Source organism: Platalea leucorodia (genome assembly GCF_965183815.1).
Source record: "Platalea leucorodia genome assembly, chromosome: 4".
NCBI lineage: Eukaryota > Metazoa > Chordata > Aves > Pelecaniformes > Threskiornithidae > Platalea > Platalea leucorodia.
Genome location: NC_138826.1, coordinates 81,210,552 through 81,236,968, shown reverse-complemented (window position 1 = coordinate 81,236,968; position 26,417 = coordinate 81,210,552). Strand labels below are relative to the sequence as shown.

The 26,417-nt window shown below is 40.8% G+C and overlaps 1 protein-coding gene across 1 annotated transcript; it reads left to right on the top strand.

Annotated features, from left to right (window-relative positions):
• Positions 1-5,707: 5,707 nt before the first annotated feature.
• On the top strand, positions 5,708-24,607 carry ALX1 (ALX homeobox 1; the record flags this gene model as incomplete). Its single annotated transcript, XM_082311269.1, has 4 exons — positions 5,708-5,939; positions 8,241-8,545; positions 12,232-12,360; positions 24,287-24,607. 4 exons carry the CDS (start codon positions 5,708-5,710, stop codon positions 24,605-24,607), a joined length of 987 nt encoding a protein of 328 aa, XP_082167395.1.
• Between the last annotated feature and the right edge of the window lie 1,810 nt (positions 24,608-26,417).

Below are 26,417 nucleotides of genomic sequence, written 5' to 3'. Positions count from 1 at the left end.
TTTAGGAGCAGATCTCTTCTTCCTGATAGTGCCAAACTGCACGGGGCTTAGAGTCCCAGGGCCCAACTTTCAAATCCTTTCTAAACTTGATAAAGGGCTACAATAGCAACTCGATAAAGCATAGATTAAATTTTTGTAGGATTTGTTTTTATAGCACATATGTAAGTAGGATTCATTATAATTTGAACTAGATCAAGATAAGAGATGAATGCTTTTATAGAGCATCTCTGCTGAGATTTCCTATGGGGCTAAGATTAAATCCACACACTAAATATTATCTCATTCCATTTTGTGTTGAAAGAAACGTTAGACGGTTTGAGAAGAGTCATTACGTGTTGCAAGAAGAAAATTGTCGAGGTTTGTCCAGCTCTGACAGCAATCCCGCTTTCCTGACAGGCAGAGAGGGACGGGGGAACCTTCCCATTCACCAGTTTCTTGTCTTCCCCCTGAATATGCCTTTGAGGCACATGAAATCTTCATTTTATCTGTGCAGGTGTCATACAGGAAACCTCCCAAACAGCTGAGGTGCTGTCAAAGCGCCAAACTGCAGGAACCGTGAAATGATTGCTGTCATTACGTTTTGGCCGGTTTGTGGACAAAATCTGGGAGCGTCTGAACCTCGAGTCTGGCTGGGAAAGGCTCCAGGCTCGGGCCCAGCGTAATGAGAAACGACACATCACTTTCCCTGTGCTCACTTCTAGGAGGTGAGCGGGGCTCAGCGGTCTCGTCCTCTGCCCACGCACAGTTAACGTTACACCGCCGAGTAGAAGGGTAGTCGATTTGCTCCTTCGCTTTCACTTATCTCTGAAAATACAGGTCCCAGGCTTTTGCTGAAGTCACGCAATGTCAATTAAACACTTCCACTCCGAGCGGAAAATCTGAAGGCTACCCACCTACACCAGAACCGATTTTTGTTTGTTTTCTTAGGTGAAGAAAAACTGCCCTTTAGGAAGAAAGTTCGTTAAACGGGGTTTGGATCGGGACCTTTTTGCAGCCTGGCTGCAGAGATCTGAAGCACAATCGTTGCTTTTAGGCATTAGGATAGTGATGCTTAACATACTTAAAGAAAAACAACAACAACAAAAAAAAACCAAACAACAAACCCCCAAAAGCTAACAGCTCCCAAAACTCAACTTCTTTCAGTGTTCATTGAGACGTATTTCACATTTTTTTGCTGGCAGTAAGAATACTTCACATGATTCTTCTCACAAACAGGATGTCTGGAAAATTATAACTCAGCCAAGCTAGATTTTGAATCTGTAATTTGCAATTTGCCACATTCCGCTGGGAGGGAGATGTGGAGAGAGCCGCGGAGTGTCTTTTTACACCTTCTCTCGCCTCGGCAGGTCAGGTCGGTCGTTCCCAGGACCGGGCGACGGAGACCGGAGGGTCTCCCTGTAGCCTAACTCCTGAACCGACCTAATGCAGTAAAATCTCTGGGTCTGAACGTGAAACGAGCAACTAGATAAAGCCTCAGCAAAGAAAACGGAAGGCTTGTGGAAATACTGACCCATTTGAGCACCTGTTTTTCGAGATAGACGGTTCTCTTCGTATTTCGTGGACCCTCCTTCCCGCCGCGGCTGTTGGGGTACTCCATCCCATTCAGGGAAACGCATCGCTCCCCTTCGCCCCCTCCTGCCAGCCCTCAGCCGCCCCTCACTGCGGGGGCTGTTCCCCCGCGGGAACACCCGGCTCTCATCTTCATAGCTTCCTCTTCCATTTTCCCGCCTAACTGGAGTGTGTGTGTACGTGGAAGGCAGCAAATAATACCCCCAAAATTCGTTTAGCCCAGTCCCAGGTAGCGCTGATTTCTTCCCATTCAGTCCCTAAATAAATTTAATGTTGTAACTTTTCTGGAAGGAATTGTTGGTGTAAAATCGATTAAAAAAATAAAAATACCGTCTCTGTGTCCTGACATCCATAGTTAAAACCCGGTATTAGAAATGGGGAGGACGGACGGGGGCATGGGGATTCCTGGGCATTTGGAAGGGAGATCCTCGCTCGTATTGATGCCGTTCTCACTTTATTTAAACAAACGCAAGAATGTGAGGAGAACTGTTGAGGAGCTCCCTCAAACACGCAGTACCACCGTTTCGGCTGGAAACTGCCACCCAGAGCAGCAGCGGCGGCATCAGCTGGGGACCCCGCAACGACCACCCTCTCCGGGGCGGGTTGTCTCGTACCGCGCGGGTCCGGCACCGGCCCCGCACGTCTCTTTTCCTAAACCCGTTCACTTTTCGGCAGCGAGACGCCTGCAATTTATGCGGAATCCTGATGCCTACGCTCGGATCTGTAACTTCTGATCTCAGGAAGGGGAGGAATGCGAGGGCGGAGGGGGGAAGGCAAGCCGCCTTCCCCGCAGGAGAGCCCCGCGGCTGCCGAGGCGGGGAAGCCTCCCGCGGTGTGCGCGCCCGGCTTATCTCAGGGGACAGGCTTCCCCCGAGGAGCTCCTATGCACTGCAGGGGCGAGCTCCTTCACACCACCTCTGGCCACGAAACGTCTCTCCATCACACATAACACCCTTTCACAGAAGGTTTAGGAGATACTCCATCTCTGGAAACACAGCGGCACATCTGCACGCAGCTCTTAATAACCGGGCTGCCTGGCGGAGGGAATCAGTCCCTGAAGAAAGATGCTTTTCAAAGCTGTCTCACCTCAGCACAGGATTTTTTTTTTTTTCCTTTGCCGCCTTCTCCCCCGGGATCTGTCCAACCCCTTTTAACTGGCTTTAGCCCGCTGAAGTCAGCTTTCTGTTTTCAAGCTTTTAAGGAGAACGAATGCCATACGTGGCGCCAATTCTCCCCTAGGTTACATCCCTCCTTCCCTTTGAAGTCAGCTGGGTTGCACAGAGGTAAATGAGAGCAGAATTTGGCCCCTGGAGCTAACAATGGTGTGGACACACTCTGATTTTTTTTTTATTTATTTATTTATTTTCCGAGCGGAGGAGGGACGGATTTTAAGGTCCGGTTGTAATTTGTGTCGCTCTCTATCTTTAATACTGAGATACTGTAAGCGCGTTTGTAAATCACGGCGCTACTCTCGTCGGGGAGCGCTTTGCAAAGACGGGGCGAGAAGCCAGTGGAGTCACCACTGGGGTGCAGATGCTGCGGGAGGGCTCTTTTTTTTCTCAGCGGAGCGGGGGGCGGGGAGGCGCGCAGGGGACGCGGCAGCCCGTCCCGAGCCTGGTCCCCAGCCGAGGCCGGCGCTTCCACCGCCCCGCGGGGCAGCCGCAGCCGCCGGGGAGGCCGGGTCCGCCCGGGAGGGAGGGAGGGAGCGGAGCTGCGGCGCTGCCGGGGTGCGCGGCCGCCCGAGGCCGCCCGGCGGGGAGCGAGCACCGTCGCCGCCGCGGCGGCTCTTCGCCTCCCCCGAGACACGCGTGTCCCCGCGGGCGGGCACCCGTGCTTCCTACAGCCCCTCTAGAAAAAGCCCTGCTGCCGCTGGGAGCTCTTGGCTTTTTACGGGCACATGAGATGCTCCTTGTCCTCGGCTCCCCTGGAGTTTACTAGTCGCCTTTAAAGAGGGACATTTATTGGGATAAAAGTGGATTGCAGGCTGCAACAACGTTGCATGTGTCTTTCATTTTAAAGACACCGAGAGCTCCTTTTTTTTTTTTTTTTTCCCCCCTCCCCCAAGGCATTTAGTGCTTTTAAGGCATAGTTATAAACAAGCTGCCGAAACGCCAGCACACGGAGATGCGGGCGGCGGGGCCGGGGGGCAGGGAGAGGATCTATTTCCCCGGGTCTGGAGCAGGCGTTGCTCCAAAAGGTGCAAGGAGGAAAAGTGCCGCTTCTTCAAGAAAAACCCAGGGACGGGAACTGCTCCTGGAGCGGCTCCCGTGGCCGGGTCCTGCCCCTCGCCCGGGCGAGGCAGCGGGCTGAGCCCCGTCGCACCTGGCACCGCTCGCCCTCCGCCCCCCTTCCCCTTCTCCCGGGAGCTTACAGGAACCGCTTCCACCCCTCCCTCCCCGCAGGCTGGCAAAGCAGCACCCCCGTCCCCGTAAAGATCCCCAACCAACCCCAAGTCCCCGAGCGCCACCTCTGCGCTCTCCCGCGGCGGCGCCGAGCATCCCTGCGGGGGTGGCAGCGGGCCGGGGTCGGAGGCAGGTAACGCTGGAAAACGGGACGGAGATGCGGAGGTGGCAGCCCGGGCTGTGCGTGTGCCTGTGTCGGGTGATGCCCGCAGCTACTCGACTGTAGCTGAAACAAGCATCCCTCAGTTAGCTACCCCTTTCCCCGGGAAAATATCGAACTGAAGAAGGAGGGGAGCTGCTCGCTGGACCTGAACTGGCCTTCTCTTCACCTTTGGCTGGGTTCACAGGAAAGGTCTCTAAGAAGCTCAGCAGTCCCGGCTGGCCATTACTGCACCTATACTTCAACTGCTCATTAAAGCTTCAGTTCTTCTCCCCCCACATGGGGGAAGGGCCCATGAATTGATTTCTAAAATAGCCTTAATAGAACAGACAAGGTCGGGCCCACGATGCTGAAATACCGATCTGACGTGATTGCAGACTTGGTTTTACTTTACTCCAACGAGTCCTCCTTTCACCGGGAAGCAGGGAGCAGCTCTTTTCCATAATTTGGGCCTTTTCTAAATAGTTCCCTATCTCTCTCTTGCCTGTGTTTTAAATCCTGTCTATGTGCGAAAGGACGAAGGAATTCAACGCTTCAAAGCTCACACTTTGGGTGAAAACCACCCACTTTTTCAATATCCATAGGAATGCATGTATATATGGCTCATTTCTTTTTCTTTTTATTACCCAAGACTCTGTTTTAATACTTTCATTTAGAAACTGTTTTGTTTTTTTTTTTTTCAAGTCGGTAGTGATAATATTTCAGGAGATTTAAAATAAAGGACCCGTTTTAACTACTTTGCGTGCACACACACACACACACAGAGGCAGACTGGAAGTCTGTTTGATAGCAGCCAAATTCTCTTTTAGGCCAGTTTCTGATGTGAGAGATTTCTAGTTTTAAATTCCTCTGTTTTCCATTCCCTCTACACAAACAACCGCCTGTAACATTTCTTTCTCTCTTTAACTCTAGGAGCAAACTTCTGAGCTGTTTAATAAAGAAGGAACACCAGTTCTTAATTTTACAGCTTCAGAGAACAGGGCTGCAACTACCGAGGTATCAGTCAAATTGATTAAAGAAGATCCTTTTCTTGAGGGTATGTGCCCCTGAAATTACCTTGCTCTAAGCCTCTCAGGGAGCTGGGGGGAGAGGGAGGGAAGCGAGGGATTACTCTCTTTCCAGGATCCCTGGAGAAATGTGAAAAGGTTGCAGAGGGGAAATGTCCTTTTCATTGTCCTCCCTCCCTCCCTGTCTCCCCTCACCCTCCTCGCACGCCTGTGTGTGTCTGTCTGTCTGAAACGCATCTGTCTATCGAAAATGGGCCTGGAACTCCCTCCTGTGTTGGGATTAGGTCTTGGGGGACCTGGGGTGGAGTTATACCGCTTGCCTATTTTCATATTCATTAGAAATGGGAGGTTGCATAAGGAGCCCTGCTGAGCTTCAAGATATAAAAGCAACTTCAGGTTCCCCCTTTCAAGACAAGACAAATCAAAGGCTCAGAGGCAAAACAGCTCCCTGAGCTCTGAACGTCTTTCCCTCCCTCCTTCCTTCCCTCCCATCCACTCACCCACTCTCCCTCCCTCCCTTGCTCACAGTCCAGCCTCTGTCTAGGGAAGAGGCTCTCAAGCAGCCTTAGATGATTATGGATTTTCTGAGCGAGAAGTTTGCCCTGAAGAGCCAGCCGAGCAAGAACAGTGACTTTTACATGGGAGCAGGAGGCACTTTGGAGCACGTTATGGAAACTTTGGACAATGAGTCCTTTTATAGCAAAACGTCAGGCAGCAAATGTGTGCAGGCCTTCAATCCTCTGCAAAGGGCTGAGCATCATGTGAGGCTGGAGAGGACATCACCCTGCCAGGACAACAACGGTGAGTCGCCACCCCAGGGTTATTCTCGCTCCTGCGCTTCGCCCTCCCTGGAGATTTACAGGGGAGACCAGGGCTTCTCCTGCCCGGGGAGACCAAAGGCAGCTGCGCAGCCTTTGGGTGCTGGCATGCGAGGGGCTGTCAGGTAGTAGTAGTAGTAAATAATAATAATAATAATAATAATAATAATAATAATAATAATAATAATAATAATAATAATAATAATAATAATATAGCAGCAATAGCGGGAAAAGACGATCGCCTACTTAGAAGCGCTCTTTTCCTTTCAGTGCCGCCCCTCCGGCTGCTGCCCTCCCTGCCGGCCCCGGGCCGGCTCCCTCGGCTCGCCCCGGCCGCCAGCGCGGGAGCGGCGGGGCGCGGAAAGCGCAGGCACAGCCCGCCCGGCCCCGGGGCCGCCCGCCCGGGGGACCGGTAGGCCGGCGGGGGAGAAAACGGACGGGGAAGGGCCGCGGCGACCCCTCGGTGCCGGCGCGGCGGCGGCCGGCGGGGCCCGGCCGGTGCGGGAGGGCTCGGCCGCAGCCCCGACACCGCCGCCGGCCGCCCCCCGGCCGCCCCCCGTTCCGCTCCCGGCGTGCGGCGTCCCCCGCCCCCGCTGCGGGCAGCGGCGCTTTCAGCCGGCAAGCTCCTCGGAAAACGCAGCCCCGGGTGTCGGCGGCCCGGCGGCTCCCGGCCGGCGAGGTGCCGTTACGGGCTGGGGACGGAAGGTCACTCGGTCACGTTTGGTTCTTTCAAATAACGCCCTGCGAAGATCGTGTGGTTTTCTTTCTTTTTTTTTTTTTTTTTTTTTTTTTTTTTCTGTGTTACTGAATAATGCGCAATAGTGACTCGTCATACTGGCTGAAAACGACGTAGGTAATTCAACCAACAGTGTTAAATAGCATTTTTACTAGCTGATCGGCAAGGAGAACGTGCAATAGTTTATTTTATAAGCACTAAATTTTTCTCTGATTATTCCAACATGATGTAAAACATGTATAGAAAAAAATAATTTAAAAGCCTGTTTCTAGCAGAATCGGAAAATATGGTTAAGATCAGCTGCAATAAAGAGCCTAACAATATCTTACATTTTTTTACTTCATATAGGCATTGAAGTGTTTTTTTGAGAACATCCTTTTTATATGAAACAGTTTGTAAGAAATAATGACAGATTTCTGCAAGTGTAACTTAAAAAAAAACTACCGAAAATTGATTTACACATTGAAGTTTTTCTTAATTAGCTCATTTAATGTGCGCCTTGGGGGCTTTGGGGCATTTCCTATCTATGTATGTATTGATGGTAAGTATCTAAAAATTGTGTTTGGTTAAAATCGACTCGGACTGAAAGAAAAGAAATTACTGAGAATGAGAGAAAATCCCAAAGCAAGCCTCTTATCTTATGTTACATGCCATCTTTGTAGATTTTAATTTCAGTAGAGTTTTAAATTTTCTTCGCCTGTTTCTGAGAGAAAAAAAAGTGCCCTTTTGAATCTTGTGACATATCGCATGACTTTTTTTCACTGGTGTGGGATGTGTAAAAATAGAAAAAATAGGAAATGTTTTCGTTTCTTATTAAGAAGCTACAGAGGAATTTTTCTTATCTCTACCACTCAGATTTTACCTAAAGACAAATAGTTCCTGCAATCCTTATACAAAGTATATGAAACGATCTCTTTTAATAAGTTAACATTTTGCAGAAACTCTCTGTATTTTGTAACCATAACAAACTTAATTGGAAACAATTCCACTTTGCAAATCCAAGAGAAGGTATACGGAATCTTTTGAGTTTGTAAAGCGAAGTTAATTTTCGGTTTCATTTGCTTCTTGATTTGTCAGTTTACAACTATTTAGTTTACTTTACAGCTATTTTGTATTTCCATAGAAATAGAGTTTTTTAAAACTGCCCGCAAGTTTAAAGGCATGTTTGTCAATAGCTTTGTGCCAATTATACGAAAATCTGTTTTGGGCTAAGATTCCTTATCTGTGCAACTCTAGTTGAAGCTGATTTCATGGATTATTAACTACTTTAGTGGCAGAGTAAAAATATTCAAATATTCTCATGCAGTCTCCTTACACTGAAAGATTTTAGATGATATTTTCAGATACAATTCTCAGTTACAATTAAATATGTGATTTAGTACTTTTACTCTGTTTGTGGTTAATGTTACAGATTCCTCTTCCACGATCTCACGTAGAAATATGCAGCCACATAGAACCTGGTTCCTTGTGAAACTGTTTTGTATGAACCCTTGCATCTAAAGCCCCCTCCCTTTAACCAGTTATTTCCCTCCCCCACCTTGTGTACAGTGAACTATGGGATTACTAAAGTGGAAGGACAGCCTCTTCACACGGAGCTGAGCAGGCCCATGGACAATTGCAACAATCTCAGGATGTCTCCGGTGAAAGGGATGCAGGAGAAGGGGGAACTGGATGAACTTGGTGATAAGTGTGACAGCAATGTCTCCAGCAGTAAGAAGAGGAGACACAGAACAACTTTCACCAGTTTGCAGCTGGAGGAACTGGAGAAAGTATTCCAGAAAACTCACTACCCTGATGTCTATGTGAGAGAACAGCTAGCTCTGAGAACAGAGCTCACTGAGGCCAGAGTGCAGGTAGGAACCAAACTTCAGCATTTCCATGACACGTTGTGCATTGTAGGAACTGGTAAATGACACTCTTGGGGACTGCACAAAACCCCATAAAGCTAAAGTAAATAGCTTGTTTTGCTTTATTGCTTTGTGGATATGAGCTGTTATGCTGCAGTACTAAAATAACTTGTTATTTTTTTAAATAGCTTGTGTTGCTATTCTAGAAACTTGTTTAAAGGATGAGAAAACAACATCAATAGTAAAGCAGTCTTGATCCCTGGTAGTCCTGTTTTACTGTCAGAATTCCAGGCAGTGTATATATAAAGTGTTATGTGTAAAGATCCCATTAAATAGCTGTGTTCATGGAGTTCAGACTGATGATGATGCAGAACTCAGTCGCAGAGGATTCTGTGTGTGTTACGGCATGAAAAGTACAATCTAAAAAGTAATGAAATTCCTTGTTTAGATCCAAAGAGTGAAACTGCACATACATAGGTGTGTATAAATATATATATAGTGTGTGTGTTTGTGTAGAGCAAGGATGTAAACCTTTCATCTCTGTTGTACGGAATGAGCTTAAAAATCACAAAATTGGGAAGTACATTTGCTGTTTTTTTAAATTGCATAACTGATGGATAATATTATTCTAATTTTTGGAACAAAACATACAGTTGACCACTTAGTGCAGTATTTGAGTATGTTAACTGCATACAAAGTTGATTGATTCAGTATGTGCTCGTACAGTAATCTGAACAATATTTATGGCTTTGGATGTGCAATGGTGAGAAAAGAAGCTAAATATCCAGGAAATGCAGCCCTTCCCCCGCTCAGACATCTTCCCTTAGAAAAGGGTGTGAGCTGCATTTTGTGAGTTTATCCTAGTTTTAAAGATCTTCCCCATTCTGGTAATACTCATTATTTCAATTTAGGAATAGCAGTCCTGTTGATTCTTACAGACTGGGATTAATTTTTTTAATTTAGTGACTTGAATATGATAACAACTTCACAACTTGTAATTAAACACATACTCACACATGCATATAAAGAAATAGACGTCAGTGCACATGCATACAACTGAAATTAAACCAGGATCACTTTCAGAAATGAACTCAGCTAATTAGCTTTATAAAGAAGTGTTCTTTTCATGTCTATTCAACCAAACAGCATATTCACTGGTGTCATCGGAAAACAGAGTCCAAAACTGTGCGTCAGTTACATTGACACGATATCAGTGATGCCCATGGAATTTAGTTCAGTGGCTTTTAACTCTTCAGGCTCTATGCAATCGCTCTCCCTCTGAATTTGGTACAGTTTTCCAAGTATGACTTCCATGCATTAGGATTTAGTCTTGACTTAAAAAAAAAGCTTGCATAATGTTAAAACACTGTTGTTACAATTGCATAATTCTGGAATAATGAGAACGACTCCAAGAATAAATGAATATTCAGAACAGGGAGGGGACAATTGGGCTAAAATGTGTCAACTGACTTTTTATCACGTTTTTTTCTAAGTTTTAGAAGCTTCATATGGTAAAAGTATTAAAAATAAGAGAGTAAATGTGAAAACATACATGTCTTCACCAGACTTTCACAGAATATCTATTTCTATTTTATTTAAGCATGTTCTCCCCCTTCTTAAAACATAACCGATCTTTGCATTTCTCATATGCTAAATATGAAAGGAAATGGTGATCATTTTTATCCAGAGCAGTAACAGTATTCCATCACAAGATTAAGCAATTTAAAAGGCCTTACATCATTAGAGGCAAGCATCTGGCAATGCAAGGATAACAAGCAGCAGATTTTTACATTGCTTTGTGGAGGCAAATGGTTACTTTATCTCTGCCAAGAGTCAGTTTCTAGTGAAGTGATGTAAACAGAAACATTTTGGGGGATTGTCAAAGGAAAAAAATGTGTGCTTTTTTTCTCATTTAGTTACTATAAATTCAAGCAAATTGTTTGATTTAGTTTAGCAGAGTGATCAGCTGGATACCTTACCCACATTTCCCTTCATCGCCATTTCATCAAGATTTAATTTAATATTTGTCCTGCATACATGCAGAGAGAGCCAACCTGAACCTAATTTATGTAAGTTGTTCTCTTTCCTGCTGCATGTCAGTGAAGTAATTGGCACCCATTTTAAGGAGATTGTCAAGGTCTTTTTTCAATGAAAGAGCCTCATTACTAAATTCCCTTAGCGTGTTCTTGATGCCTCCTGTGGAGACAGGAGAACTTTTTTCCCTTTTCTTTTCTTTTTGCTGAGCCTCAGGCATCATAAATAACACAAATTTACCAACAGGGTCCCTAACAATATATACTTAGCAGTTACATGCATGGGCCTTGCTTTGATTGCCGAGTACATTTTAAAAGATTGCACATACTAAATTTGCAACAAGTCCTTGGGAATTAAAATGAGCAAAATTATACCCTGGTTGCTTAAGCAGCACCAAAGGACAGTTGAGTTCTCCAAAGATCAAGGCAAAAACTGAATTATAAAACAAACAGTGTTATTTTAAATATCCCACCGTCAGAGATCAGCAAACATCCCTCAAAATGGGATTCAGAGGCAGCGTCTATATTAAAACAATCTATTCATGTAGGTATCTATGCAAATGGATTCACAATCTATTTTGCAGGAAGACTAACCAATGGCACCATTTCCATAAAAAAAACAATGGTTCTGTTATTAGTAGTGTGACTTCTTTAAAAAGAGTTGGAATGAGTTTGCTCATAGCTGAACAATAAAGACTTAGTTTGATAATATTACTTTTATAAAGGAACAGTTACTTTTCTTAGCAATCCCTTTAATTCATCATGATAAGTCTTAGGCAGTCCAAGCTAAACTGTTTGAAAGAAAAAAACTTTTTTGAAGACTGCAGGACAATGACAGATATCAGTCACAGCAAGAAATGTGCATATAATAGGTTTTGAGATAACACCCGACTCTCAAAATATTACAGAACAGTCCAAAGATTATTTAAACATAAAGAAAAGAGCTTTTAGTTGACAAGAAGGCATTGTTTAAGGTCTAAATTATTTCATAGTCTAAATGTAAAGTGCCATTCTTTAGTTTTCAATGGTAAGAAACATGGATATTTCCTAACACAAATGTTAAAAAATGTCACAATAGTTTTAAAACTGTCTGTGATCTCATGATTTTTTATTATCTTCCTGCCCTATTAGCCTCCTTATAGAAACTTTTTCTGCAGCACAGACTACTGTTCTGGTGCCAGCTTTTCCTGCCTTTTCATTGCTGCACTTGATAAAGATTACGTGTACCTCTAGGAGGCAGATCATAGGTAGTCATATCAAGTCAGTGGGCATGTGAAATTAAGGGAAAGTTTCTTTACAATTTGACTTGCTGCTGCTTGGTGATTTTCCTCTACAGAACTGAACTCCATCAAAATTAGCACTGCCTGACAAACTGATCTTTCCTCTGCCTTTCTTTCTTTTTTTTTCTTTTTTTTTTTTTTTTTAAGTACCAGAAAGGAAAGAGTATATACTTTTAAAAAAGCCAGAAATAACTTAAGCAGATCTGACCATGAGAATATTGAAACTGAAAGAAATTCATCCTCAGGTGAAGAACTTCCCTTTCTTAGATAAACAGAAATTTTCAAAGCTACTGTCCAAAATCTCTTGTCTTTTTCTTAGGACTCTTTGCACAGTATATAATTGAGTTTACCTTGATGACTGTTTCCTCATTTACTATAGGTTTGGTTCCAGAATCGAAGAGCAAAATGGAGGAAAAGAGAACGCTATGGTCAGATCCAGCAAGCTAAGAGCCATTTTGCTGCCACCTATGATATATCTGTTCTTCCAAGGACTGACAGCTATCCTCAGGTATGGTAAAGACCAAGTAGCATTTTGGTTCTACATTTACCTTCTCTTCCATTCCACACACATGCACAGAAGGTGCATGAAGACTTTTCTGTGTTTAGCTTTCTGTGTGTTTTAGACACATCAACAGGACCTGCCACTGTGAACAACAGTTTCGATATCCAATATGAATAATTAACTCTTAAAATATAAGTATTTTTTAAAGAACAATCTTAGGAGATGTGGAGTTTTGCGGAAGTTATGTACTGAGAATGGCTGGCAATATGGTTGTGCAGCGAAGTCTTTTCTGCACATAAAATTAAGTGGGGATCTGAATCACTTCTAGGTCCATACACAAATTCTGAATGATGTCTAGACCCATTGAGATTGACAGGAATGATGTAATTTTATATAATAAGGTCAGAATTTCACTTCTGGGATATTTATATTCACAGGCACAACTGTCTTAACAACTCTGGTCTCGTATGCTTTGGTAAGATGAGGCATAAACTATGTGATCTCTAGGCAACCTCCTTCTGATATATTAAAAATGCACAATTTCTTTATGGTCCTCAACAGACCATTGGATACAACAAGTCTTCTACTAGCATGAAACCATATTATGGCCACGTACAATCAGAATTGAATGTATATGCCTGGGAGAGGGAGGCAGGAGCTCTCTTGGGCAGTAGTAGATGTTTTTTTTGTTGGTTTTTTTTTTTTTTTTTCCATTCTCAGTCAATATATAGTAAGGTATTACTGTGTAATAAGATCAGAATCTTCTGTTTCTGTTCTCCAGTCCTTTGATTTACTGCCTTGCCTCACTCTCTGCTATTGTTTTTCTGCTTGCTTGTTTTAGTACATTGAATATTTTGTTCTGAATCCATTGTTTTTCCAGTCTCTAGTTTCCCATTGCTTTTACCACATTTTTTTTTTTTTTAAAAAAGCACGATACAAAGCAAAAATCTTGTATGGGTCCTTGTGGTAGAGTCCTTCCACTGCTGGTGTCATGGTGATCTTCTAGTTCATTAGGTTGCAGGGTCTCTGCCAGCCTTAGGAATATACTCATATTCTATGTGGGCTTGCTTTGGTCATGCTCTACAGTAGCTGAATGTGACTAGCTTTGAACCAGAGGCCTTGGGCCCATGTGTCATTTACCCAGCTTAAAGTTCTTTACCTCTGAGGAGGTTGCATGTTACCAGGTTTGGTGCCTGGGCCAGAGCTGGTTTGTGTTCCAGCAGCTCAGAACATAGGCACAACCATTTCAGATCTGGTGGCACTTATCAGTCTGCCTGTTTTTATTTTATAATGTAATAGTGCATTAGCCCAAATTACATCAGAAACCACTGCATGGTACACTCTGTGTTTAAGTAGGAGGACACAAATTTGTTTGAGACCTACCTAGGTGGAGGTGTGCAAAAAGACCTTAAGCACTCCTAGGCAGATTCACAAAGACATAGACGCACGGTCACTCACAGATCTCACTCAAGGTGTTCAAGTATCTTTTGAAGGCCTTTCTAACTTATCTATAGCATCACAACAGATGATACAAGGAATAGTACTTAAGCTTTGCACCTTTTATCCCTGACTCAGTTCTCTAGACTAAATTTTGTGTCTCCAAGCTCATCTTGTATTTCTAGTACGACTTAATCTACAAATTTTCCCAATTGACAGAAGTTTCATTAGCATAAGATAATGGAATAGTGCAAGTCATTGGTAAGCACTTACAATGGTTGTCCTAAAATGAATGGTTTTAAAAAAGAAACACTTTTGAATTATATGAGAATACCATCCATAAAAATCTAAACTCAATTAAATATCTATTCTGTACTTTCAGATTGTTAAAAAGATGAGTGAATTCACTGCATTTCCATTTAAAAATTTGTTTAAAAAAAGTATTTCTTAGGCTGATGACACAACTAAGTTTCAGCCTGGCAAAACTGCTATCACTAATTTATAAGTTCTTAAGAACAGGAGATTGAAATGGAAATGTTCGTACCATAATCTTAAATAAAGCGTCTCTAAAATGTGTAGAAATATAAAATGTATACTCATTCATAAACATAAATATGTAGCACTTACCTACAATCACAGACTAACACGCTGCAGGTAAACAGACAGGCAGAAACACGTAATTGAGTCCAGTCACCTGCATGAAAAAGTTGTGTTGTACTGTACTGTACCGTACTGTACCATACTTCATAATCAGGAACAAGGAGCTAAATGAAGGTGTGAGTCCACTTTATATTGGCTATTTCAGTTGAGTGCTTGCATGCATAGTTTGGCTACATGATAAACACAAGGTGTCTTACTCCTTAGTGAAGAAGGTGGCTACTTTTCTGTATACTGGAACATGAATAGGTATCCAAGCAATTATCACAGAACGGTCAATGCAAGTTCAGGTTCTTGCTGACCTGGTGGAAATTCTTCATAGTTTCACATTCCTAAATCCTCACCTTCAGTAAAACCATGTGTGTATCTTATACATAACATTTCCAGTGAGAATGTTTGAGACAACGAAAATCTGTATTAAAAACACAGTGACAACTAACATCACTATATTCAAATCTTTTGAACTAGATGTCCATTTATAAGTGCATCACTTATAGAAAATAAATATACAGTACATGACTTGCTACAAAGTCATTAATATATCCTACAGTTCAAGCAGAAAGAGATATTTAAACTTGTGATTTGCGTGTTTTGTTTTAGTGTTGTAGATTGATTTCCTAGAACAATTCCATTATTTCAGTACAGTTAATGCAAGAAAGGAAATGACACATCCTTTTTTCCCCCTTTTTTGTTTCTTTTTCTTTCTTTTCTTTTTTTTTTTTTTCTGTGTGCAAGCACTCTTATTGTGACACTGACATCACTAAATATTAGACAGGCTTTGCCATACTTTTGAGTAACTAGTTTTTCTTGGGGATTGTGAAACACAGATCACTAGAGCTTGTTTATGAAGCTTTTATTAACACGGGGAAAAACAGACTCTTTATTGACTGCAAAAAATATAGGATGATGCTGAAAAAGGAAAAAATCAAGCTGAGATATTTTCTGCTGTGTGGCAGAAGGAACAGGAATAAATGTGAATTTCTGGTGTGAATTATATGAATTTGCAGTTTGAAGATTTCTGTTCTGAGCCCCACCATGGGTATGTTCCCAAAACAGACATCCCACTTGCATTCCAGCAAAAACATCAGTCCCTTCTGCAGTCAACAGAGGGTATGGAGACCCCTGCTTAGTCTCTTCACCAGTTAACTTCATCAAGTACAAATGAAGAACATGATGCTGCTATGTCTTGTGTGAAAATATAAACCTGAAACGTTTCCTGTGAGGAAATGATCTTTTCAACTTATTTCAGATAGAAGGTTGGCTCTGAATCAGAGGATGGTTGAGGTTGGAACGGACCTCTGGAGGTGGTCTGGTCCAACCCCCTTTTCTATAATCCAGTCTACTTTTACTATTAAGTTACACATCTTTATCTTCAAAATAGTAATAAACAATTTAGTTGTTTTTTTTTTCTATAATTGTTTGCTTTGCTAATTCAGTCTAACCTTAATTATTTTTACAGTATGTTGACTTTAGGTATTACTTATTGTGCAAAATAGTTGCTCAGCTGGCTGCCAAGAAGTTAAGTATCTCCTAAACTGTCCAAATTCTGCACACATAGAGCTTCCACTAATTATACTGGCAACACCTGGATTACAGAGGACAGTTAGTACAATATTCCAGGATAATCATCTGTTGTTCACATGTTTTTTCTAGGCTTTATCATTAAAAATACCACAGAGCTGTTGTTTTCACTCCAATGAAATATTTAACTTTTGACAACATTATGCTGAAAATCAGATATTTTCTAGGAAAATGTCATACACAGTACTTTTCATTCATTTTAGTAAAAGGTTTCCATTTCATTAGTTTCAGTATTTCAGCTTCAAGTTTCTCTTGCAGATGCAATATATTGTGGTCTAAGTCATCTTAAGTGCACTCAGAAAACAATTCACTGGTTAAAATTCTCATCCCAGACACTTTGAGCCTCATTAGCCAGCAATATTCTGTGGATGATATGAAAGCTAAGAGGCAGCATCCTAACATGAGTGAGGAAATGAGTGCAGATTCACTTAATGCAGACCTTTAATTCAACTCACCTGAGTAAATATTAGTGAACAAGCAGTACTTGATTCGATCACCTAAATAGAGTGCTATTTAAGATGTCTTGGGATATCTGAGACACTGTTACAGTGCTGATGAACAGGACTTACAAGAAGCATGCACTCTTTAGAGGAGGCAGCTGGTGGTCAGATAGATAGTAGACACTTGTGTTTAGGAAACAATCAAAGGGATTTTTATGCCAGAGATGGTTTCCCTTTATAGGAAACTTAATCAAAGGGATTTTTATGCCAGAGATGGGTTCCCTTTAAAGTTGGTGAAAATCTGGTCACTTAAGTTTTCTCTTCCTAAAGTATAAGGTATAAAATAAGTAAGATGATCTTTAAAAGTGTATTTTACTCTCTGATGCCTGGTTCAGCTGCAGACATCTACAGTTATCTTAGACAGATCTATATCTTATGTGTTGGGAGAGGAACAATAAAAAGGTTGCTTAGCCTTGCTCTTCTCTTACCTTATTGGTCTTTACTTGACTACTTCTGCTGTCCTGTGCCTGGTGAGAAGGCTAATGTGACAAAAGGTACTTGAACTTGTTAGATTTAATGTAAATAAACATTAAATTATATCCTTGAAAAGCAGATATAGGGGCCAACGTTTTTGCCCCACCTGGTCTCTTTCCATACTTTGCATCTTTTCTTTTTGCTTGTTCTTTGAGTCTAGTTCATTTGTTGCCATTGTTCTTCTAAGTTCTTTTGAAAGGGTTTATACTGTCACACCATTATACTTTCCCTCTTACTATCACATGTGAAATGTATTGTTTGCTTCTCTTATTTGCTTGAAAATGCAGGCCAGAGTTGTATAGGACTGAATTTAATTTTTTTTTTTTTTGGTGGAAAAACACAGCCTAGTGCAGGTGGGAATCCTGAGGAGACAAAATCATTTCAAACGTATGCGAACTGGAGTGATACAGAAGGTGTAGAAAGAAGGGAGACTGTTGAGATCTCAAAAATAGAAGAAGGAAGAGGCTGAAGTTTACATTCCATACCATCCACCAGACTGATAAATCAAATTAAATATGTTGAACAGCATGGCATCACATGATTTGTTTTGGCAATCAAAGAGTGTAGAAGTGGTATCAGTATACATGTGTTATGTACTAAGTCTCTGGATCATCATTACAGTTCTGCTCTAGCCTTAGTACATATGGGTAATTCTCATTAGCAATAATCAAAGTTACATGCTCCAATTAAATCTTTCATATGGCATATATTAGATACCACATGTTATATGACTTAAAAATTCTTTTAACTGTAGTAGACATATAAATGACAGTTAATCACAATAGTTCATAAAGGCTACGGGTACACTGATTAAGTAGGAGTAGATGTGGTAGACATATCTGAGCTAGCTTCAAAGAAGTTTCATCATATACTCATGCTGTCTAGCTGTGACAGCATGGAGCTCAGGCTGGGCCACCACCTGGATGGTGGTGCTTGCTGCATATGTGCTGACTGTTGCACTGCTGTGGCTGATCTTCCAACAAGACTAACACTTCTAATCTTTTTGGGTGGTGTCTGTTCCACACAAAGTAGTTTGTGCACTGCATTTTTATTTTTTCTTGGTTCTAAACCATCATTGTATGTGGTCCTCCTTGCAGTCCCAACATTTGGTTAGTTGCTTTATTATTTTTTTGTGAAACATGTATTTCTTTAAGTCTGTGAGTGACTTTAACTGGGGCTTAATTATAAGGCAAGTCCATTTTTTCTGAGATAGAAGCTTTTTTTTAATAGTATTTTTCAAAGTATGAAATTTTGTCTTTAACTGTATCATAGACATGAAATATAATTCATTCTTATCATAACTGGCCCTGAGATTGCAACAGGGAGCAGTTACAGTTTATCTATAAAACATCCCAGACAAGAATGAAAGCTTGATGACTTTTCGAATCCTGCATTATTTTGCACCTCAGTAGACTTGTTAAGCATGGAATCAAATGAACAGATTTATATTTTGTTCACTGTATGTAAGGCCTAAAAGTGGACTGAATGGGTCTATCACATATTTTAGAGCTGTAGCATTAAGCCTCTCACTATCAAGGGCCAACTTGCATTTTATGGACATATCTGAAAATGGTGTGCTGCAGCTCTCTCATATGTACCTGAACCCAATACGGTACAAATGATCTTCACATGTTCACTAGGTCCAATGGCTCCTACAAAATGATCACAAATTACAGCAAGAAGTATTCTGTCTAGATATAAAGGAAAAAATACAATGAGAATGGTAAAGCCTTGGAACAAGTTGCTCATAGAAGTTACTGAATCGCTGTAGCTGGAGCTACTCAAAACTTGACTGGATAGGGCTTGAGTAACCTGATCTAAATTCGAAGAAGTTAGCTGTGAGCAAGGGTTTGGAATAATAATCCCAGAGGTCCTTTTCAGTTTAAATTATTCTGAGAACCTATGAATCTGCAAACTTGGGAAGTAAGGCAAATTTCTGCCCATACTTTGGTTTTTCTTAAGAGGTCCCCAGAAAAAAAAATACCGTGGCAACTGACAAATCAAATTAATTGTGCTGATGGACTAGGAACAGCCTACAGATCATGAGTTGTAAACTAGCAGTTTTGAGCAGTTTAACAGCTATTGCATTTAATCCACCTAAAGTAGCTCCTTGTGCAAGCACAGGTTTCATGTTTTCTGGCAGTGCAAGGATTGTTGCTTCACACAAAGAAAGGAGTGACAAAAATTTAGCAAATCAGTCTCTTTGACTTTCATATTTTTTATAATTAGGTAAATTCTTAACTGTTCAGTTAGCGCTGCTGCTGTCTCCCTTGCAATGCCCAGGAACATCCTGAAAACAGAGTCAATGTGTAGTTTCTAATTACTTACTAGAGTAATTACAACAACATATAATGTAACATAACATATGTAATATAATAATAATAACAATAATAATAGCACAACAATAACTTATTACTCCATATCTAGAGATCTTAAAGGAAATTAACATTTTGTTTCCCATGTGAAGCACTAAAACACATGTCCACTCAAATAGAAGCTGTGTGTGATTATATGTGTGTCTGTTGGAAACAGACTCCAGTCTGGATAGGCAGGTGACTCAAATAGCATGAGACAACACATTTGGTGATGGGAGAACCAAAATTGGGTAAGTGATAGTACAGTGCTCAGAGAATTTGGAGACTTGAGTTTATGCGATTTCTCCAGGTGCTGTGTAAGAAGGCTGAATCTCCAGGAGCTTGAGATTTTAACAAAAAAAGCAATGATACCAAGTGGGATGACCAATTACCTCATTTAATTTTCCTCTGCAGTTTCAAGCAGAAGGTCATATGCTTAGGAAATTATATCATAACCGTGTTAACAACCATAACTCTCCAGTTATGTTCTTGTCACAGCTATGAAATCCTACTTTTTTTTCTATTGGGAAGAGCGTGTGTGTGTGTATAAAACATACAGTAGGTAAATATATTGAAGGGCTCTGGTAATTTCATGGTAACCACAAGAGCAAAGCTCAAGTTGTTTGTGATGTTAACAGAAACCAGAGATGTGCTGTATGTATAGCCTCATTCACAGTCTCTGAATTGGCTTTTATATAGTTCATGGATCACACAAGAGTTTAAGAGGAAAAATATTTTCTTTAAATTCATGTACATAATGTCCCTTTTCCTTCCAACATACCAGAAGAAGGTCTGATAATTTTGACTTATTGTAAAACATGACTGTATTTATTTTTAATACAGGAATACCTTCTGCACCTAAATTTCACTATAAGGTATTTATGTTGTAAATCCTTGCTAAGAAATGAAAATCTAATATCAAAATTGAAGTCACTCAACCAGCTAAAATGAACAGAAAATTTATATGACTGAAACATTCTTTTGAAAAGCATAACTGTCTCATGAGAGAAGATGTAAAGCTTTCCTAGCATCTTGTGGCATTTCTGAAGTTAAATTTCCTAATTTGGATTCCTTCCTCTAAGGAAGAAACCTAGGGCACCTCTTTGAAAGTTTTAGGAATTAATAGCTTGTTCACATATTTCTTTAACAAGACATTGGTGTATTTTAGGATTTGCAGCTGAATTCTGTTCTCATTTACACCTGTGCAATCTCACTGAAGATAAATTGAAAGAGATTTGCCTAGGATAAAAATATCAGGAAAATTGGTGGTACTAAACTTAGTTTACTGCAAACCAAACTACTAGAAATATGGAAGGAAAGAGTGATTTTGTGATCCCTTCAGACCACATAGGTTATTGGGCACTTTCAAACTAAGCCTCTGAACCTTTTGAAGTCTTCCCATCACAACTATATTAAAGGCAAACTCGTGAATGTTCCAATTTAAACAGATTTTTTTTGAAAATTCTTCCCATAATTATATCTGTGCAGGCTGGGAGGCTGCAGCATTTGGCATAGCATTTCTTAGAAAGACATCTTAGTAAGTCAGATAAATGAGACTTTGTCATGTGTGAGTTAGCTTTGGGGATGATGAGCTCCTTCGGAATTAGATCCTGTATTCGGAGCTGCATAGATGAACTAGTCTCTCCCTGGGCAAATTCATCCTGTTGTGAAGGTTCTGAGACTAACTATTGGGCCTGGAAATACTATCAAAAAGAATGGGGTTTTGTGTGCATGTGTTTGAAATATATATATATATTTCTTTACTGGATTCCTTTTTAGCTTTATCAGCTCCCTGGTTCAATTCAGTAAAGAGTTGTACCAGCAAAACAAGCTTAAGTGGAACAGCATGGAAATAGGAATGGGTGACTTTTGTAGTAAGAAAGGGAAAGAAAACACCAACAGTTGCTTAATCTGTCACTGCTGTGGCAAGAAACTTATATGTAACCATGAAATACAATAAAGTACTATTAAAAGTTTCTAGTGTTCCTGAACAAAAAAAAAAAAAAGACAACGATTTCTGTATGGATGACTGGGTTTCTGATTTTCACAGTTCATAGTTGAGACAGAATGTGTGCAGCTTGGGCTTTCAAACAAAGTGGAGATATTCTCTGGATCTTATAGGCTTTCAGCTGCTATCTTCTTTACCACTCTCCTCTGTACTCTGATCACATGCTACGTGGCTCCAAACTCATTAAGTCTGGGATGGCAGTAAGCCTTATGAGTCTTAGTGGATGACTTGACTTAACTACCACACTTCCCAGCTCTTTCAACGTCCCTTGTTTCCTTCTTGTCAAAGCCTGTAAATCTGTACCAGGATCTGAGAAACCTTCCAGGCAATAGGACACTCAGGAATCCCTGAATCCTGAGCCATACGAGATGTTCTGCTCTCTTTGGGAATGTTCTGTGTGGTTGAATGCAACAAACTTTCATAAGCAAGACAATGGTCCAAATAGATCCAGATAAGGTATGTCCTTTAATCCCCAGATAAACCACCTGTTCTCTGAAGATCAAAAAAAAATTTGTCTGATTATAAGTCAAAACTGGGTCAGATGGGTTAATTAAGGAGTAATAAGGCAGCTGAGGATCATGTCAAGCTGCAGAGGGTCTCCCATGGGCTGATGTTTGAGAGTCTTCTAAAAACTGCTGAAGGGCGGAGGGAAGGATGGGAACTGGAAAGTTCTGAAACTCTCACTAGAGTCTCTTTCCTCCTGTAGATCTCAGGAGGTCCACAAGAAGGAGGAAAAATCCTTGATATCCTTCCCCAGGCACCTTATTCACTCCATTACCTCTCAGCAGACCACCTAAGATATGCAGGAGCAGATGCCTGAGGTGTGCCCAACTAGCTGTGCCTATGTGTGTGTGTGGGAAGGCAAGCTGCATTCACGTGAGTGGGTGTAGAAGTGTGTGTATGCCAGTACGTATGCATGTCTGTATGAACAAGGAGTTGGGCAGACCAAGAATTTGGGGAGACGTGCTGCTACTGTGACTTTTCCCCAGCCTTCTGCAGGAGAACAAAATGGAGCATTTACTGGTTCTTTTTTGCTGCTCGAATTGCCAAGGAGCCCAAATTAGTTTGTTAGCTCCTGATGACCCCTGCTAATACAACTGTTCAAAATATTAACTGTTAAAATAAGACTCCATCTCGTCCTTGCTGTCTGCACTAGATTTCAGCTAGATGAGTTCAGTGAACCATAATTTATCTCTTTAGCTTGTTGGTGGTTTGGTGCATATGTGTTGTTGCAAAGTAATAGGACAATGAGAAAAAAACAACTCAGCATTAGAAACGTGTTTTCATTCTGTGCGTGTGTATGTGTGTGTCTGTCATAATTCATTACTTCCCCTGACCTCTAATTTGGCAGGAAAAAAATCACTCAACTAGAGAGATAACCTACATATCTTAAAGCCAAAATTCCTTTGTCTATGGATTTGGAACATGAAGGCAAAATTAAACTCGAAGTGGGAATTCACTTTACAGTGCTAACTGAAGAGTAATTGCAATTACTCCAATGTATAGCAGAGAACAAAGACATGTGGGCTCAATCCCAGTGCATACGAGCAATGATATAATGAACAAACAGATTTTTAAGATGAAGACACATTTAGCAAAGTAAAACAAAAAGAAAAGGATATAGTTACTGGCTGAGAAGTTCTGTACTGTGAATGAGGGCTACAAATGTCTTGTATCATGGTATTTGTACATTTTTTTTAAAAAATCAGCATTCAGGAAAGAGATATAAGTGGAGAAGAAATATAAAGCTGTATATTGTATAATGGTGAGTGCAAATGAGGAATGACTGAGGAAGTCAGAGTATGTCAGAAATTATATTCACATAGTACTGGTAGAGAGGTCTAGAGTAGAGAGTTTAAAAAGACAGGACAGCTGCTGAGTGTGAGGTTTGATTAAAGCAAAGTGAATAGAGGAGGAATGAAAGAATGCACACTCTGAGATAATGACAGGAGCTGACTTGTGCTAGGCCTTGAAAATCTTTCTGTCTGTTCATCTAGTAACAAATAAGTGAAAAATACCTATCCATAAATAGCATCTATACACAGAAGATAGGAGAGGGCCTGAGACTCAGAATGAAGCTTTAAGTGACTGCCAAGTATAGAAGGCATTACACATCAAAGCTTGAATACGTGGTTACTCCAGATCTTCAGCAGACATTGCTGGTAACCACAAAGTTTGTCTCCTAGTCCGTCATGCAAAGTTTTCCAGGGACACACAGTGCAGCCAGTTAAGGCTGAGAGCTGAAACAGAAATGCCCTCAAGTATAATTTCATATAAAAACATAATGGAAAGAATATTTGTCTTAAAACCATCTTTGAAACAACTTTAGGAAAAACTCTTGGATGTATTATCAACCATGCCTGTATTTTATGGATTCATTTGTCTTAAAGTAATTATGCAAGGCTTCTCAATATTTAATTTTGCAAATACTTGTTGGGCTTTGTCTCTTGAGAAATCCCAGTTTGTTTTGTTCACCCTTTTACACTGTTTCCTATGTTACTCTAAGAAAGAATTCTGATGAGGAGAAGCTTTTATGGTGAAAACAGCTATGATATTGTACACTCTTTTGACACATATTCTTTGAAGTCAATTGCATGCTTCCAGTAATTTTACTGACTGGCTGGGCTGATGGCATCCTGAGGTTCAATGGTAAACACTCAGGAGAGAGCCACAGAGCAAACAGATAACAGAGCAAGGTATACAATTCAGTAGCCCTTGCTCTTAAGTAAATGATCCAGTATTTTGACTTATGTAATGTCTTCACAGTATTTTCTAATATGACTCCAGAGAGCTAGTAAAGTACTTGTTGCTTGTTTTAGAAGAGAACTAATAATGGATGTGTTAAGTAAAGCAAACCAAGCATTGCAGAAAACAAAAGACGAACTATCTAAATTTAATCTTATTCATTTTATATGTTCCAGATTCAGAACAATCTGTGGGCAGGGAACGCGGCTAGTGGTTCTGTGGTTACTTCCTGCATGCTACCACGAGATACGTCCTCCTGTATGACACCTTATTCCCATTCACCCCGGACAGATTCTGGCTACACGGGCTTTTCAAACCACCAGAATCAGTTCAGCCACGTGCCCCTCAATAATTTTTTCACTGACTCTTTACTTTCTGGGGCAACCAATGGACATGCTTTTGAAACAAAACCGGAGTTTGAAAGGAGGTCCTCCAGCATTGCAGTTCTACGGATGAAAGCCAAAGAGCATGCTGCCAATATTTCCTGGGCCATGTAATATAGCAGCACCCTTTCTTCATTTCCTTTTTTTTTTTTACTAGCAAACTCAAAACATTTTTATTTCCCATATTTAAAGGACACAACAATAAGCTGCTGTGTGTGGAATGCTAGAAATCACAATATACACGATGTCTGCTTAAACAAACGCAATATAATATTTAACAATAAAACAAGAATAAACCAAATAGATTTACCATGCATCAAGCTCAAGAAGCCCTCTTTGTTTTGGTTTTTATATAGAAATAAGTTTTGTTGTACCAGTTGATGAAATATGATTATAGAACCTGCAAAAAAGAATAAAACTATTAAGCAAATATGTCTACTTCATTGTTTTTTAGCAGTCCTGTATACAAAATTAATGCTTTACAAATGAATGCTTCATAAGGGAACAACTCTGTAAAGGAAAATAAATTTATGATACTAGAACCATGAAGTAAATCTCTAAGCACACCACGTAGAGAAGGAAATATATGATTGTTCGTGTTGTAGGTGGAATTTGTAGACCTAACTCTCTCAGCACTGCTGCTGCTCTGAGCCAGCTCTGTTTTGCTAAATGCATGTTGAGCTTGTTGGAGTTATATCAATGCACAACTAATATAATGAGAATAGAAGGTACTCCTTTATTTTATGGACCTGAGTGTATTCCTATTAAAGCTAATGAGATTCTTTTGCCAAAAATATCACTAAAAACAGGATCACAGTGTTTATAGACTTTTCAAAGATGTGCACAGATTATGTAAGTCAACTAGTGTTTAAATGAAATCTTTAAGGTTGCAGATAGGTTATCTTGGAACTTAGGTGACTAGAAGAGAGGATGGAAAAGTACTGCGACACTTTCAACAGAATCCAGGTTTGGAAAAAACCCACAACAAGAGCAAAGTTTTACTTCCAATGTGGTCAGTCTTACTAACTAGTTTTTGTTGTGCTATGGTCAAATCAAAAAAAGTCCAGCAAGTCTTGCCAGTTTTAGTCTGTAAACTGATCTCAAGATGTCACAAGAGAACACTTCATTTAGTTTAAGTTAGTTTGTTGATACTTTGCTTACTTGTTTTTGTTTTTTTTTTTTTTTTCAGAGAGTAAGACTGGTTTGCTCCTTTTAAAGTCGATAGGCAAAATCTTTTTGACTGCAGTGGCAGCAGGATTTGGCTCTCCGCTCCCAGCCTATCACAAAGGAATTAAAATGTCAGCAGACTTTCTGACATTTCTGGTGGAAAAAAAAATAGAGGAGAAGAAAAATACTTTACATCTGGAGAATTGCTATCTGCTTTGATTTACTTCTCCTCCCTTTCCCCTGTCACATTCCAAGCTCCTTCAGATGAGTGAAATGTCAGCCTCTTTGAAAGCAACAGTCAGTCTCTCAGGTTCATAAAGGCAAAGTAAATTAATTGAAATAAAGGACTTGCATGGCTGTGATTAGAACAGGATACAACTCTCTGGGAACCCCCTGCTCCTTCTTGCTTTTCTCTCTGGCCATTAGTGAAGAGCGGAGGGCGGATGGGGGAGAAGGGAAGATCGGGGAAGCACATTTCATCACAGCAACTGCAGAACTACCAGTACTCACAAAACCAAACTCACAGGAACCCCCAAATTGTCTCTGCTCCCTCTCAGGGGGCTAAACTTGAAAACAAAAATAGGAGATGGGTCCATTCTGTAATCTTTTGGTAGAATAAACAAACTTAACTTTGAAAACATTAGGATCAGTTGAAAATGGTAATTTTACAGCAGCTTCTTACACAACTGACTGAAAGGAAGGTTGTCCTATTTGCCACTAGTAATAAACTCAAAGTTTAACATGTACGTACACTCCA